The 14,618-nt window shown below is 39.7% G+C and overlaps 1 protein-coding gene across 3 annotated transcripts in view; it reads right to left on the bottom strand.

Moving 5' to 3' along the window:
• Positions 1-2,130: 2,130 nt before the first annotated feature.
• Positions 2,131-14,618, bottom strand: part of col11a1a (collagen, type XI, alpha 1a) — a 68,141-nt gene continuing 55,653 nt past the window's right edge. For all 3 annotated transcript variants that reach the window (XM_034211953.1, XM_034211954.1, XM_034211955.1), the window contains 14 exons: positions 13,812-13,865; positions 11,480-11,533; positions 10,247-10,354; positions 9,803-9,856; positions 9,473-9,526; positions 8,544-8,651; positions 7,374-7,427; positions 7,243-7,278; positions 6,971-7,024; positions 6,609-6,855; positions 5,881-5,993; positions 5,591-5,659; positions 3,891-4,124; positions 2,131-3,586 (listed from right to left, as the gene is read on the bottom strand). In XM_034211953.1, the coding sequence (XP_034067844.1) occupies positions 3,440-3,586; positions 3,891-4,124; positions 5,591-5,659; positions 5,881-5,993; positions 6,609-6,855; positions 6,971-7,024; positions 7,243-7,278; positions 7,374-7,427; positions 8,544-8,651; positions 9,473-9,526; positions 9,803-9,856; positions 10,247-10,354; positions 11,480-11,533; positions 13,812-13,865 (1,386 nt within the window). In that variant the 3' untranslated portion in view covers positions 2,131-3,439. The remainder of the gene's footprint in view (positions 3,587-3,890; positions 4,125-5,590; positions 5,660-5,880; positions 5,994-6,608; positions 6,856-6,970; positions 7,025-7,242; positions 7,279-7,373; positions 7,428-8,543; positions 8,652-9,472; positions 9,527-9,802; positions 9,857-10,246; positions 10,355-11,479; positions 11,534-13,811; positions 13,866-14,618) is intronic.

The following is a 14,618-nucleotide window of genomic DNA, read 5'->3' as shown; positions in this document are numbered from 1 at the left end:
AACATATTATTCTTTGAATTTCTCACAAGTAGTTTTTGGCTATAGCTAGCACCATTGTTGGCAATGACAGCCAAAACTCATGAGATTTTGTACAGACGGTTGAATAATTGTTATCTTGGTTAGGATAAGTGGTTCAAGGATAAGAGATCTCCACTCAGTCAAGCTCCCCAAAGACTGTCTCCAAGTGGCTTTAGTGATCCCCTAACCTTTGCTATAGCACCACCAGCAGGTTGTCACGTTCTGTCTCTAATATATGATATTTACCCAACTTTTCAACTAGCGCCATTAACCAGTCAGAACTTAGATCTTTCCAATACTTTTTTTTTACCAAATACCCGCAGACATTTTCATCAGCATTACTTTGTGTGCAGTGCTGATTGGTATTGTTAGCACACATATATGCCAAACTTCACATGGTAAGCGTTACATCGATTTCCTGTTTGCATGCCAGGCACAATTTGCCCCACATCTGCTTTGACCTGAGACACTTCCTGTGAAAGAGTGCTCACGCTGTGTCTCAGGGTGGGGTGAGTTAGATTGTTCCCTGATGGGTCTTGATGTAGAATTGCTGCTCTTGTCTCAGATGAGTATCTCAGCTTCGCTTAAAGTGCACTGTCACCGTGCTCCCTCAGGCTGTGTAGTTTTTTCACATCCCCAGATCCGGTAAATGCTGCAATTTGGAGAGTCGCTAAAAGTTGGGGTAACTGGGAAGGTTGCTGAGGAAAAATTGGTCCCCAAGGGTAATGTCCTTTAATTATAGGCAAAGTGAACACTCACAAACAGGTTACAATTAATATAACAGAGCCTGAATATGTCAGTGTTTAATCATGGCTACTTCTTTCTCTTCTTCCTTCACAGAATGCCTCCTTAAGGGGGAAAAACGTCCAAAAAAGTGACATATGGTAATGAAGGAGAATAATACTGTGATCTTCCACAACAACTCAAAGAAGTTTGATAGCTTAATTTAAATAAATGTTACGTCCTGAATATGTAAAAGTATCGGTTGGGGATGCAAGTAATCTCCGGAGACAAACAAGCTGAAAGTAACATAAGTGTGGAGTGAATCCTCTTCTGAAGCCATTCGGAGGGTTTCTTTGTGTGTGTGCTGTTCCACATGAGTATTCTCTTTGGTCGTTTCTCCACAAAGACCCACATAAGATAAAAAGAAAATACAAAGTCCATTTATTTTGCTGCTCAGCACAGACTTGTTTGTTATTATGTGGATTTCGTTTGCACTCTTCAAGGAGAGCAGTGGCCAATCCTTTGAAGTGACACAGGCCACAGCTAACATTTGTTCAAGGAGTCTCAGGCAGACTGAATACTAATGAGGCCTGTTTTTTCCCCTCTGTGGTTAGTAATAGAATCATAATTAGAAATAGGCTACCCATAGACACTCGTGATACATTCAAGTGTTTTCAACACAAGGGGCAGAGAGATGAAAACGCAATAGTGTGACGTATTCAGAAATTAGCTTTCTTACTTTTTTGTAAAGAATAACATCTAAGGTTGATAGCACGTGTCCGTACAGTAAATATAAATATAAGACTTTGTTTGGCAAAAAGCATTATGATTCCATGTTCATTTTCCTTTGCTTCACTCCAAACTCTTTATCCCACCGTGCAATACCAAATTGAGGAAGAACATTTTCTCACTCAGACGTCAGACATGCAGTTCCTATTTGTATTCACAATCAAAGCACTCACAGGTAATTCCATTATGAGAAAAAACTATATCACATAGCTCGCAAAGTCCACATTGACATTCATAATCTGTATAAAGGGTTTTTGTCAGGGAAAATGATTTGCATTTGTCCCACATATGCTGAGATTACTGTGCTAAAAAACCCTCCCCACTCTATTGGAGCTTTCAAATCCTTTGTGTAAGATATGCCTTGATATTTCCCATCTGAATGATCAAAAAACTCTTCTCCTGTGAAGTGAAATGGCCGAATGTGTGTGCTTCTTGAATAGCCACTTATTACGCTGAGATACAAAGGGAAATCCATAGCTATTGCTTCCCGGTGACCATGAAAAAAGAAGCAAATATACAAAACTGTAAATTAGATTGAAGTTTAAAATATTGCCATGACAAACAAAATGAGACATTTTATGTACTCAGAATGAAAGGAACTTATTGTAAGATGTCTTTATTGGTTTCAAGAGAGATGGAATTGCACCAGCCCAGTCTTAGTTGAATTATCATTGATTTAAAGCATGTACAGTAGGTAGATCTTACACAAACCATTGAGACATTCAGTTCACTGTTGTTTAGAATCCAGTTTTTAATATTTAAATGAACTATAAAAAGCACATTAAAACATTTTCTCATTTTAGTTACAAAAATGGGTCACCTAAAGGGCTTCTCATTGCATTCACAGAAGGATTTGAACAGTGGATGTCTAACAGTTAAAGTATTTCTCTCTTAAAAAAAATCCCCACCCAAAATATATAAACTTAATTGCTTAACCAAGGTATATACAGGGCATATCATCCTTGCATCTTACAGGTTATCAAGAAAGTTTGAGGTATACAACCAAAATAAAAAGCCTGTCAGAAAACAAAACAGAAAAAAAACAACAAATGGAATTAAATAAAGGAAAAATGAATGCCATGATTGCTTCCTACAAGCACAGGATCACAACATTAGTGGGAGATGGTGTGATCCTGCCAGTTGTTTCACCTACGGTCACAAGGGCAAAATAGCGAATAACCTCAAGCTTTGGACTGTCAATATATACAAAGGGAATACAGTCAAATTTAGCGATAGAGAATTGTTTGAATGCTCAATTTATTTGCTTCATGACAAATACACAGTATGTGTTGAACAAAAAAATATCAGAATTATAAATGTATTCGATTGAATGATGTCTTTAACTTACACTGTATAACTTTGAACCAACATTGAAATCAAAGAGCCGGAAGCAGAATCAGATACACATGCAAGTTTTGAAAGTGGATTCAGAAATAACAGTATTGTACAAAATAATAATTACAGTTTTTTTTAATTATTATCAAAATACACCTTCTTTCTTAGCACCTCTTTATATTTTTTGTGTGTTTGAACAAGCACCATTGAAGTCGTTTTCATACAGCACCTGGAGAACCAGAGAGGAGGTCTGTGTCCCCCCCCATGTCTCCTGACCCCTCTGATGGTTACCTCCAATTCCCCCTCCTCTGCCACGCGTTCAAATGTCCTTCACCTTTGCTCCATAACGTGGTTAAGTCATGTGGTTCGAGCCCTACAAGGGCAACAAGTATTTTCCTGGGTTACAGGTACATACATGGAAAGACATGTTTGCTACACCATCTCTTATTCAAAACTTGCATGTGGCATAGAAAATGGTGGGGGGCTGGAAATGGGGTTTGGTGGTACCCAAAACGTCTCAACTTGACTTTCTTTGCTGGCCCCATCAAGTCCTTTTTTTTCTCTTTGTTTTTATTTAGCCAAGGAAGCAGACGGGCCCAACTTCAAACCCAAACTTCTGGTTGGCGTCCCCAAAGTCAGTCAACATGACATCGATGATTGGAACCTGATCGATTTTGGGAGTATTAATCTCCATCACAGTCTTTCCATAGCCCTTCCTCGTCTGCAACAGGAGAGACACACAAAACACAGAGAAAGCCATTAGACAAGCAGAAAGATACACACACATTGGGTTACATGTTCCTAACTGCACAAAACGTTTTACTGTGTGTTCAGGCTCATCATCAGGTCTCCAGACTTGAGCTACTAGGAAAACGTTGCTAATGTGTGTCTGAAAAGAGTTTCACAGTTATTAAATTGACATCAGCTCCAATGCTAGCCTTCCATTCTTCTTGTTTCACCGCTGATGTGATTTCATTTCAGGAATACATTAGTGCCAAATGCCAGAGACAGTGGACAGGGCTTACCGCACATCCGTCTGAGAGGGCCGTGATGTAAGGGTTGTTGTCGTAGGACATCTCCTCATCGTTGGCGCCCAGGAAGCGCAGCGACTTGTCGTAGCTGTCGCTGCTGGCCTCGTGCCACGCCACAGACTGGTGGCAGCTGTAGGTGAAGTTCTGCCTGGCAGAGGCTGTCAGTAGTCTGAGGAAGGTCATCTGGACCATGTTGATTGAGTTTCCATCTGCGTCAACGTAAGAAAGCTAATGGTGGAAAAACAGAGAGAGAAACACAGGTTGAAGGTAAGAACAATGACGAGTCTACACCGTCAGATGTATTATTCATCAACATTCAGCATTCACATCAGCATTTTCCATCATTCTGAATTTAAAAGCAATATGAATTTTCCTAAGAGTGAATAACTAACATTTATAAAACCCTAACCCTACCCCCAATAATACATACATACTATTATTGGACAGGGTTTTGATAAACATGAACCATTTCTGCCTCTCTTAACCCATTTAAAACCCAAAACAGCTTTGACAATAGTTGCATGGTAACATTAACCCTAGTTGCTTTCCTACTTTTAACATTACTAACTAGTACTTTCATCAAAAAACATCTCCTTAAGAGAGTGAATATGGCCACTAGAAGACATGTTACATTTTGCTCAGACAGACAGATGGATTCAGGCTTCTCGTCCCCCAACCCAAAAGAAAAACTACTTCACTGACTGACGATTTCTACACTCAAGCGTCAGTTATTATGGTGCTTAGATTGTAACATAAGCAACATTATCACATTACTTTATCAAAGCTGGAGGTTTCATTAGTTGGTTCATTTGCAGTGGAATATTTGGTCCCTTTCTAAATGGAGTAGGATAACAGGGTTTCCAAAAAGGCTGTGAGAGATGCATCAGTGTGTTCTATTGTGTGTGTGTAATGAAATGCATTAACAGTTTTTCTTTTAGTAGTATAAATGGTAGTTTAAAAGCACATGCTTGTTTGTCAGCAAAGGAAAATAAGTTAGTCTCACTTTATTACATTTCAACTTATTTCGACTTGACTTTTTGTCTCTCCAACCAAGTTTGAATCTAAATATCTTCAGGACACACGTGACCCTGACTGAGTCTTTCACTTTGTGTGAACCTTGTCTGAATATGTGCATTAAAAGCACCCCCGATACGTTACCAGGAGATGTACGGTTCTGTACAATGCTCTGTCAACGTCAGACTGTTAAAGTCTGTTTTATGTGGAAATACATCAGCTTGACAATGGTTTGATGGAACAGGACAAACTTGTTTCTCTCATTTCTGACTAGTTAATGTTTACTGTTCAAGGACAAAGTGGGGACTCCTGGAATAATAAAATACTGAGGCATAGAATCCTCTGTAATGATGTATTGATGCTCGTTCTATATTCAAATTGTTTTTTTCTTCATGATTATCTGGTTTTGCCTAAAGTATGAATTTACCTAAACCACTTCATATTTAGTTGTTTCTTTTTGGCGAGCATCTTTGGCTCTCTGCCTCACAATTTCAAGAGTAGTGCTGCTATTTGAATATATATGCAGCTCCTTGTCATTTGCAGTGTCCCTGCACAGGTACAAAGGGGAATGCAGGGGGAATAGGAGATGGAGCAATCCATTCAGTATAGCACTAAGTGAATGAGGCTGTGTTGTGCAGTAAACTGAAGGGGGGGATGAAAGAAGAGGAAAAAAGACTTACTATTTGACCACGCTTAAATTCACTGAACCATGTCCCAGGAAGTTCTTTGGGCCATGAAGATATTTTGACCTGTGAAAAGCAAATCACATTAATACCAGACAGTGTCATGGGTATAACACTTAGTGATGAGATCATGAACATGAGGCGAAACGTCTTGTTGAATGAAGTAAAGCATGAACGTTTATAATCCAGGAGCAGAAAATAAAAAGTTTACTATTTTAACATTTTTGGAATAGTGTTTTCAGAAACTTCCTAGAGTAAAGTCATTCTACAGTATTATAGTCACTTACTCCATCAGACTTCTTATCAGGATAGATGCAGCTTTCGCCTCCGGCGGTGAAGTTACAGTAGACTTTGAAGGAATCCCCGGAGCAGCCTTGGTTTGGATCAATCCAGTACTCGCCTGAGGAGAACCAGGCACACTCAAACATCCTGTTTCACTTGTGTCCACAGAAAATGGCTTAATGCTCCTTTTCAAATGAAGGCATGCTAGAAATCCTTAATTCGATGTAAAGTTCTGTTATCCAGTAATTTAATTATCTTTGTCATGGCTTATAAACTGCTCGATAATAAGATGCTTTTATAGGGATCAGGTCTACATTTTGAGCAGCAATTTTCTAAATATTCTCCTCAATTATGTAAACTGAGGGCTCAGAGGTAAAATTGCTTCAATAGAGTACAATTGGGACATATTTTTAAAGTTAGACGAACCAAAAGTAAAAAACTAAAATGTTCTAACATTGCTGAGCCCAATCTTCTCAGGGCAGTGTTTTCCATCTCTGTTTACAACAGAGTTGAACTTTGATTTTCTTTCACTTGAGTATAAGTTTGACAGATGAACAGGTGTATTGATGAAGAACAACATTTGAGAGAATCTCTACAGTCTCAACTACATTGGATTGAAAGAAGCTCTTCTCTGCTGCAGCCTGTCTTTGTGAAGTTGTTTTGTTGTTATATAAAATCTCTAGGAGCATTTATTTTCTCTTAACTCACACACTCCTGCTTTGGTTGAGCTTACCATCGGGGAACTCAGGTTGGCTGAGCTGCAGGTCCTTGCATGTCCTGGCAGGATTGTTCTGTGTGCCCATGGGGTATTTCATGCGCTCAATGTCTTGTTTGAGGTTGTTGAGTGAGCCGAAGATGTCCTCCATGCCCTCGCCGTAGTCCATGATGTTAGCAGCTGCGTCTGACTGCATGTCAATGGAGCGCTTGCTTCTCTTTGGAGACCGGATAGGCAGGGGCTGGATAACTTCACCAGGAGGGCCCTGTAGATAAGATTTAATGAAAGAAAACGGACCTTAATGGTTGAACAATTTTACAGTAGAGACACAATATTACATAATGGGAAAAGAGACAACAGTAGTAGTCTTAACTACTTACAGGAGCACCAGGAGGACCAATTGTACCGGTGTCTCCCTTTGTACCAGCCGGACCCTGAGAGAAAAGAAACATTTTATCCACGATAAATGAAATGTACTACTATGATTATTTATATAGCACATTTAAACACAAAAGGAGCTGCCTAAAAATGCTTTATAGTCTCGGCAGATGGGTTACCACATGTTTAAATACGGGTTTGAAAAACAATATGGGGGAGTCTCATACTGTGACGCACAGTGACAGTATGTCTTTCAAAACACAATTGTACTCACAGATGAACCCTTGGATCCCTTGGGACCTTGAGGACCCTGCACAACACAGGACATAAGCACAGCAATTTAAGAAATGCATTCCATCATCAGTGTAGATTCTTAATGAATGACTGAATCAGTAAAATACTTACAGGCAGACCAGGGGGACCTGGAGGACCAAGAGGACCAGAAGCTCCACTGATACCCTGGGAAAAGAAGAAAAGTCAGATATATGTTAAACAAACAAAAGGAATTATTGTGAGGCTTCAATAATGAGTGCAATACAAATATATAATATTGGCACATGATTTGGAAGTGAGATTTAGTTTGTGAGCTGAATAAAAGCAGCATATTAACCCATAGAGAATACATCTTTATTTCAGCCATCCGGCCAATCACTGCACTTGTAAGATTGTGTTTCTTTGAACCCAGCCAATCACAATCTTAAAGCTCAATTTTGTCAGGAAATAAAGCCAAACATTATGAGGCCTATTTTTTTTTGTTTAAAATATAAATGGTAAACTGAGTTAAAACTTTTCTGAAGCCTGTGTGCTCTGACAAAGGGGTCATTATGATTTCATTAGGCTTAATCTCCAGATACTTCATCCAACCCATCATCTTAAATCACTAAGCTAGGGCAGTCCAAGGGCCACAGCGGGACAGAATAGCATATTCAGTCATGCTGCAATGTTTATTTAAAAATGGATGAAGGCTGCAATCAGTCCTTTATCCAGACTGAGCCTTAACCTTCTTTCAGGACTGCTGCCTGTTTTTATGGAGGGCTCAGTGGCTGACCAAATTAATGGTGACTTTAATGCTTTAGTTCAGAAGGAAACTTTTTCAGTGTTTTCCACCATGCAGTTATATTATCAGAGCAGGCATCGCATACACACAAGTGATTACAATCCAAGCAAAAAACTGTTTTGCGTTTGCAGTGTTGAAGATGCTCATTGGTAAACAGTGGGAAATTAGGAAGAATAGCTGAATTCCTTCTAACATAGATAATTAACAAAGTGCTATCCTCCCCAAACATCTATTTGTTTACACATTCTTTGTAATCAAATCTGCCAAAAGCTAAAACCAACAGAATGTTTGCCCATTGTGGATATTGAGAGTAAAGGGATGCAGTGCATGCTGGGAAGCTGAGCCCGGGACTGCAATGTGTTTTAGTCAACAGAAAGGGGCTGTGGAAAGACCCATAAGCCACAGTGGAAAGACCCATGAGCCACAGTGGAAAGACCCATGAGCCACAGTGGAAAGACCCATGAGGTGAAGGGCAAATGGCTCGAGGACCATGTGGGAATGGAGTCATTATTACTTACACCGTCACCCTTGCCACCGGAAGAACCTTGGGGTCCGGGCAAACCTCGGTCTCCCTTCTCTCCTTGCTCACCAGGGGGTCCGATCAGACCAATCAAACCTGGATGACCCTGTAGGACGAACACAAATGTGAAAACACAAATAACAGTCAAGTATAACAGCAATGTCCCTTTGTGTCCTCAAACTTCAAAGTCTTTGCATTCATTTCTGACATGGGCAAAACTGTAATACCTCTCTTTCACAAAACTAAAACGCACATGGGAGGCTGTGAAGGGTGAAGTACCATTACCATACAAATCCTCAGGCATTATAATTGAAATGTCTCTCCAGCAAAAGACCCACGAAAAACACTCACAAAAAACACAAACAATCCACAACAAAGAGGATGACTTTGAAGTAGGCAAGCTCTAACCAGGCCCAATGATTTGACAGCATTATAAACGCACAACACGGTGCCACTTTTGTGTGCTTTAAACTGCCATCATGTCATTGTGTGGGAGGCAATAGATGTGTAGAGTAATGTGTGTTGTCTGAATGTCCTTTGCAGTTATATTTCACCAGCAAATATGACGGCGGTAGCGAAGAAAAATAGTGACGAAAAGATTAGACGGATTAGAGTGATACATCACATTCAGCTGCATATTTAATCCTGTTAAGAGTTTTTCTCTTAAAGTAAGGTAAAAACTCATTTTGTTTCCATAATGTTAACATAATAGCTATTATCAACGTTGCTTTGTAATACTAAAAGATATCTTGCATTGATCAATTGCAAATATTTGGAAGCTGTGTACAGCTGTGAATATAAATCTGAACCTAGATCACGGTCCTGCAGAGTCCTGTCACTGTTTCTGTGTTTATTGTCCAGCCTATTTGGAACCTGGGAACTCTAATCAGCTTGCAACCAGTGACAAGAAAATGGGGGTATGCTCACCTTTTCACCCTTAGACCCAGGGTCTCCTTTCAAACCAGGAAGGCCAGGAGGACCCTAAACAACAAAAGCAGAAGTAAAAACTCAATTTCACAGAGAAAGACGGAAAAGAGAGAGGATAGAATAAGTACTACTAGCTAAGACAGAACATTTCTGAAAATTAGGCAATAAGGACAAAAAAACATGAAATGACAAAATGTCACGTAGGAAACCATCAATGTTTTACAGATATAGGGACAGTTCTGTTTTTTATTAAACCTCTATAAACTATTCCAAATCAAGAGAGATTGTGAGGAAAAGAGAGAGAGATAGCAAGATGTTATGCATACTAACCATAGGACCAGGTGGACCATCTTGTCCTGGGGCTCCAGGCAGTCCTTGTTCACCCTGTGAAAAGGCATTAAATTGCAGTGAGCATTATAGCCTGCTGTATTTTCTCCGGCCTGCCATTGATTTGCTGTGCTCAGCACAATGATTAATAGCCCAAACTGGGGGACAAAGTGTGTGGAATAAACAAGCAAAACTAAAGTAAAAGCCAAATGGATGTATTGATTATTCCATGAAGTCTATCATCATGCCTAAGCAGTTCCTTTTTATGTGTACACTGTGTGTGTGTGTGTGTGTGTGTGTGTGTGTGTGTGTGTGTGTGTGTGTGTGTGTGTGTGTGTGTGTGTGTGTGTGTGTGTGTGTGTGTGTGTGTGTGTGTGTTTGTTTGAGAGTGGAGCTGGATGAACTATTGTATCACAGCGGAAGATCACTGTTGTAGTTGAGACTTACCACAGGGCCAGGGATTCCACGCAGACCCTCTGGACCGGGCTTTCCTGAGGGTCCCTGGGGTCCAACTGGTCCGGTTTTACCTGCTGGACCCTCAAGTCCTGCTTCACCCTGTATACAAATGTTGGAAAAGCATGATGAAAAATATATCACAGTTTTAAAGTAGACCACATCTGATGTATTGTTTTTTTATATTTTTGAGAATAATTAAAATTTCAATCAAATTCACGTCTATATTTATGTACATAAATTACAGATCCAATTGTGCAAAATGTTGTTTTCAGGTTTTCTTTGGAGCCTCTCTGTATCTCAGAGCATTTTATCAAAATGCAGCTGCAGGCTGCTCGTAGCTTTAAATGATGCTGAGACAGTATGCAGTGTGAAGATGGGGTGGATGGGGACAAGTATACAAGAGTCTAAGTTATCAAATGTGCAGAAGTGCTCCGGCTCCTCCAACTGAGGTTGTGAACAGGCACAACAATATATGATGCTACATCAAATTATGTTGTTATTTTAGCCTCAGCTGACTTTAATCTGAATACATCAATATGCACACAGACAAACAGAGCTCATGCAAATAAGATACCAAGCTGCAGCTGCAAGGTGTTTACAGATTACAGGCTTACTGCAAAATGTTCAAAGTAGTTTACTTAGTTTGTTACATATGTATATTGAGAGTTCAAAAATACTTACATAATATAGAAGCATAGCATACTAGAATGTTTTAAATCCATACCGATGTAACCAGACGGGCGTAGTAGAGAGGTATGTTTGTGTAGTCAGTTGAATATATTCAGCATGCACCAGCTGGGTATATCTGATTGAGCTTATGCACCAACCAACAGAACATATGTATAGATCGAGACTTTGAAACCAGTAAGTTATTTAAAACATGTGTTAACTCAGGAAAACCTTATTTAGGCTCTGATATAGACACAAATAAATATGATAACTCTGAATATCGGAGGGCCCCTTTTTGTTAGACTAGAACTAAAGTTACAGTACAATGGAAGAAACAAGGGTGTCTTAGTTTTATTTAAATAGGCTGGACCCATACATAACTGTCTAATGCGTGTGTGTGTGTGTGTGTGTCGGGGGGGCGATGTGGGGTTAAATGACTTTGACATTTTAGCACTTTTAATTCAAGAGAGGGAACACTGTGGGTACGGTGAGGGGGGTAGATGGGGGACTTGCTGAGAGGACTCTACTGTGCGGAGGATGAATTGATTTGGGTACCTTAGTGCCCTTCTCTCCTTGCCTGCCCTCTAAACCAGCAGCTCCCGGGGGTCCCTGAGGAGGAGAGGACACTGCATGTCAACACAGCATCAACACAAACTGACTGTACAAGACCGTACAACAAGTAAATGTTCATCATTGACCTTTCACAATATTTCAGAGAAGAAAACACAACTCTATTCATCTGTTAGTATTTTGTTTCATTATCCCTAACAAGGGATGATCATCACCAATAGATATTTTGTAAGGTCATCCGAGAGCCTCTTGCCATTTCAGTTTATTTTTTAAATATATAGCTTGCCTGGTAAATACTTGGTGGGTGCTGTTTTTGAACAGGGTAATGATCCAATGCCCTTGAATGTGCACCCCTTGAGTGATTTGAAGATCGATTTGAATGATTGGCCATGCCTTTGTCTGCCCTAAAAGACGTAGCCATGTGTGAAAACACACAGGAAACACACACAGCCTTCTCCAGCCATGCCATGGGTTGGCAGGTTGTCTTGTCTGTCTGGTGAGCTCCACCTCCAGTCCATCTTCAGAACCGCTCTTCATCCAGATTCCACTCTCATCTTTGGCCGACTGAAGCCTGAGTGCTACTGACTGAGAGTCTATAATGTAGGCTCGCCTCCTGTGTTAGAGCTCTCATCTTCTTCTGATGTGTGCCTCTTAGAGGTGGGGAAGAGGCAGGCTCTTGATCAGACAAAGAGCCATCTCAATGATATAATGCAGCTAAAGTCTTTGTGTAGGGGCATTCTCTTTTCGAGGTTGCGAGAGCGCCCTTTGGTCGACTCTGCAGCTGTGTGTCTTACTGTAAGTGCGTACAATTGCCATCAGTCCCGAGAATGGATAAAAGGTTAAACAATTAAGTAGTAGAATTAAAGCCAGATAAGACTAATTACTTTTTAATGAAGCAAAGTTTAATGCATTTTTAAGCATTAAGGCATTAGCAAATGAGATTGAATACTATTGGCTGTTATGCTAAATTGACTTATTCAGAATCATAGGCTGTGCTGGAGAGAGATTGTTGCATTTTATTCCTACAGGCCGAATGCTGAGAAGACAGATTCTGAGGTTGCCTAAACAACTCCTGCTGTAGAATTTTGTATTCTAGAGAACCACCTCTCGGGAGCAGCAGGATTCATCTTAGGTCCTATTTCCTTCTCTAAGCGATTAAAGACCTATGAGTGATACAAAAAAGCCCTATTCCTTCCCATAATCCCTTGGCCATTTAGCTGCAGCATGTGCTGATACCATGCTAAATACTCAGAATGAAAATGTCGTTGGGCACATTAGAAAAGCAATCAACCCCGGTTTTAAAATGCATGACATGTTTTTCTCCCATTAGACTGAGCCTTGGAGTCTTTCTTTGAAATGCAGTCAGTCATTTGAGATAGTGACTTTTCTTTCAAATTCCGGAGAATAGCAGCTCATTTTCATGTGGACTTGGAGCTTCACATCATATTGGAAATATGTTAATGTTCAACCTCAGATGTGTGCATTCAAAACGCAGCTTACTGGCTTTGATTTCAGTTATCTCAAACTCATAATGTAATATGAGATACAGAGAGAATAAACATCAAATAAACATACACTTTTAATGTTGTAAAATCTTAGTTTTTTCTCCTAACTTGCTTTTTATAACTTTGGAAATACTAACCTAATAACCTAGAAATAAAGTATAACCCACTTTCCTTTTAAAATCACATCAAAAGTGGATAATCCCAAAGTCCCCCCCTCTCCTGTCATAACCTCCTAACAACTTTAGCTGGTCTATGTAATGCCTTTGTTTTGCTCTGACTGTCAGTCCAGCAGCCACGGATCAATATTGTGTCAGACTTGCTGTATATCTCTCTCGCTTTCTTTCCACAGCCACAAGGGCGTAATGAGTTTGGACCCAGGGCTCTTTTGTTCCAGCTACTTTGGAAAGCCTTTTCAATTTCTTGCTAAAAAAAAGATTCATGAATTTCACATCCTGCCATTCATTTCTCAACAGGCTTTAAGGGGGATTTATTTTGCAGATAGCGCAACGCCTTGACCCCTGAAATCTTCCACTTTGTTTCCCCAACTCTACTTTTAATGAAAATGAATCTCTCCTGCTTTTCTGCCAAGATTGAGCTGTTGATGAGATGTTGTTATAAAGCAAAGTGGGATACCGGTCTGTTGGCTAAAGAGCCAGAGTACAATGCCAACAAATACACACAATAATGTTTACAACACTGTTGAAGGGAGATTTGACAGAATAAGACTGAGTAAGAGATTTGATATCAAAACAACACACTCATGCATTGACACAATGGTCTATCTTGGGATGTTTTGATGGCATCACACTTACTCTTTTGCCAGGTGGTCCAGGTGGGCCAGATTCTCCTGATGGACCTGGAGGTCCCTGAAAACATGAAAGCGAAAGGAGGATGCTATTACAGACACAGACACAAGTTGTGTTAGCAAATGAGTCAGTGCTGATATGAATTTTGATTGAGCAGCATGCTTCACTAAATCTCCCCTTTGTTCTGCCAAAAGGACAATAACAAAGAGAACATATTGACATTGGGGAATATTCAGCCAGGATCGTCCAGAAGAGTTGAGCCAAAACTCAAAGTTGGATGAGGCACTTAACTGCCTGAAATGATACATACTGTGCTTCCTGACACACTCTCTTCCAATTATGTGAGGTAATTGCAAGCAATCAAACCACTTTTTTATCATTCGCATTGGTAAATGTTTGGTAGGCAGCGTTATTTAGCTGCTTGATAGGACACAGTTACATGTTAATTACAAATAACTCAAGGATAGATATGGTTTCCTCTTAAATAGCACTGTGTCATTATACAAAAGTTTATCAGATTTTAATATACCTTTCTAAACACTGTTTTCCATTTCAGAATTCAATCAGAGTTCATGAACATTCATTCATTCAAAATTGAAATATGTAACAGTCATGTTCAATGGTTTATATTTTTTTGGCATTGATAAAGGCTCATTTATATTCATGAATGTTAATTGAGAGTTGTGAATCATAGGGCTTTGCACAGAGCCAGGACATCACTGGCTTTTATTTCTAATTACATTTCAAGAATCTGCAAAGCAGATAAGTCTATTTACCTTACTCCCCAGAGTATGGACTAAATATCATGAATTA

Source organism: Gymnodraco acuticeps, unplaced genomic scaffold, assembly GCF_902827175.1.
Source record: "Gymnodraco acuticeps unplaced genomic scaffold, fGymAcu1.1, whole genome shotgun sequence".
Classification (NCBI taxonomy): Eukaryota; Metazoa; Chordata; class Actinopteri; order Perciformes; family Bathydraconidae; genus Gymnodraco; species Gymnodraco acuticeps.
Note: the sequence above shows the minus strand (reverse complement) of the source record. Positions and strands in the feature narration are given on the sequence as shown.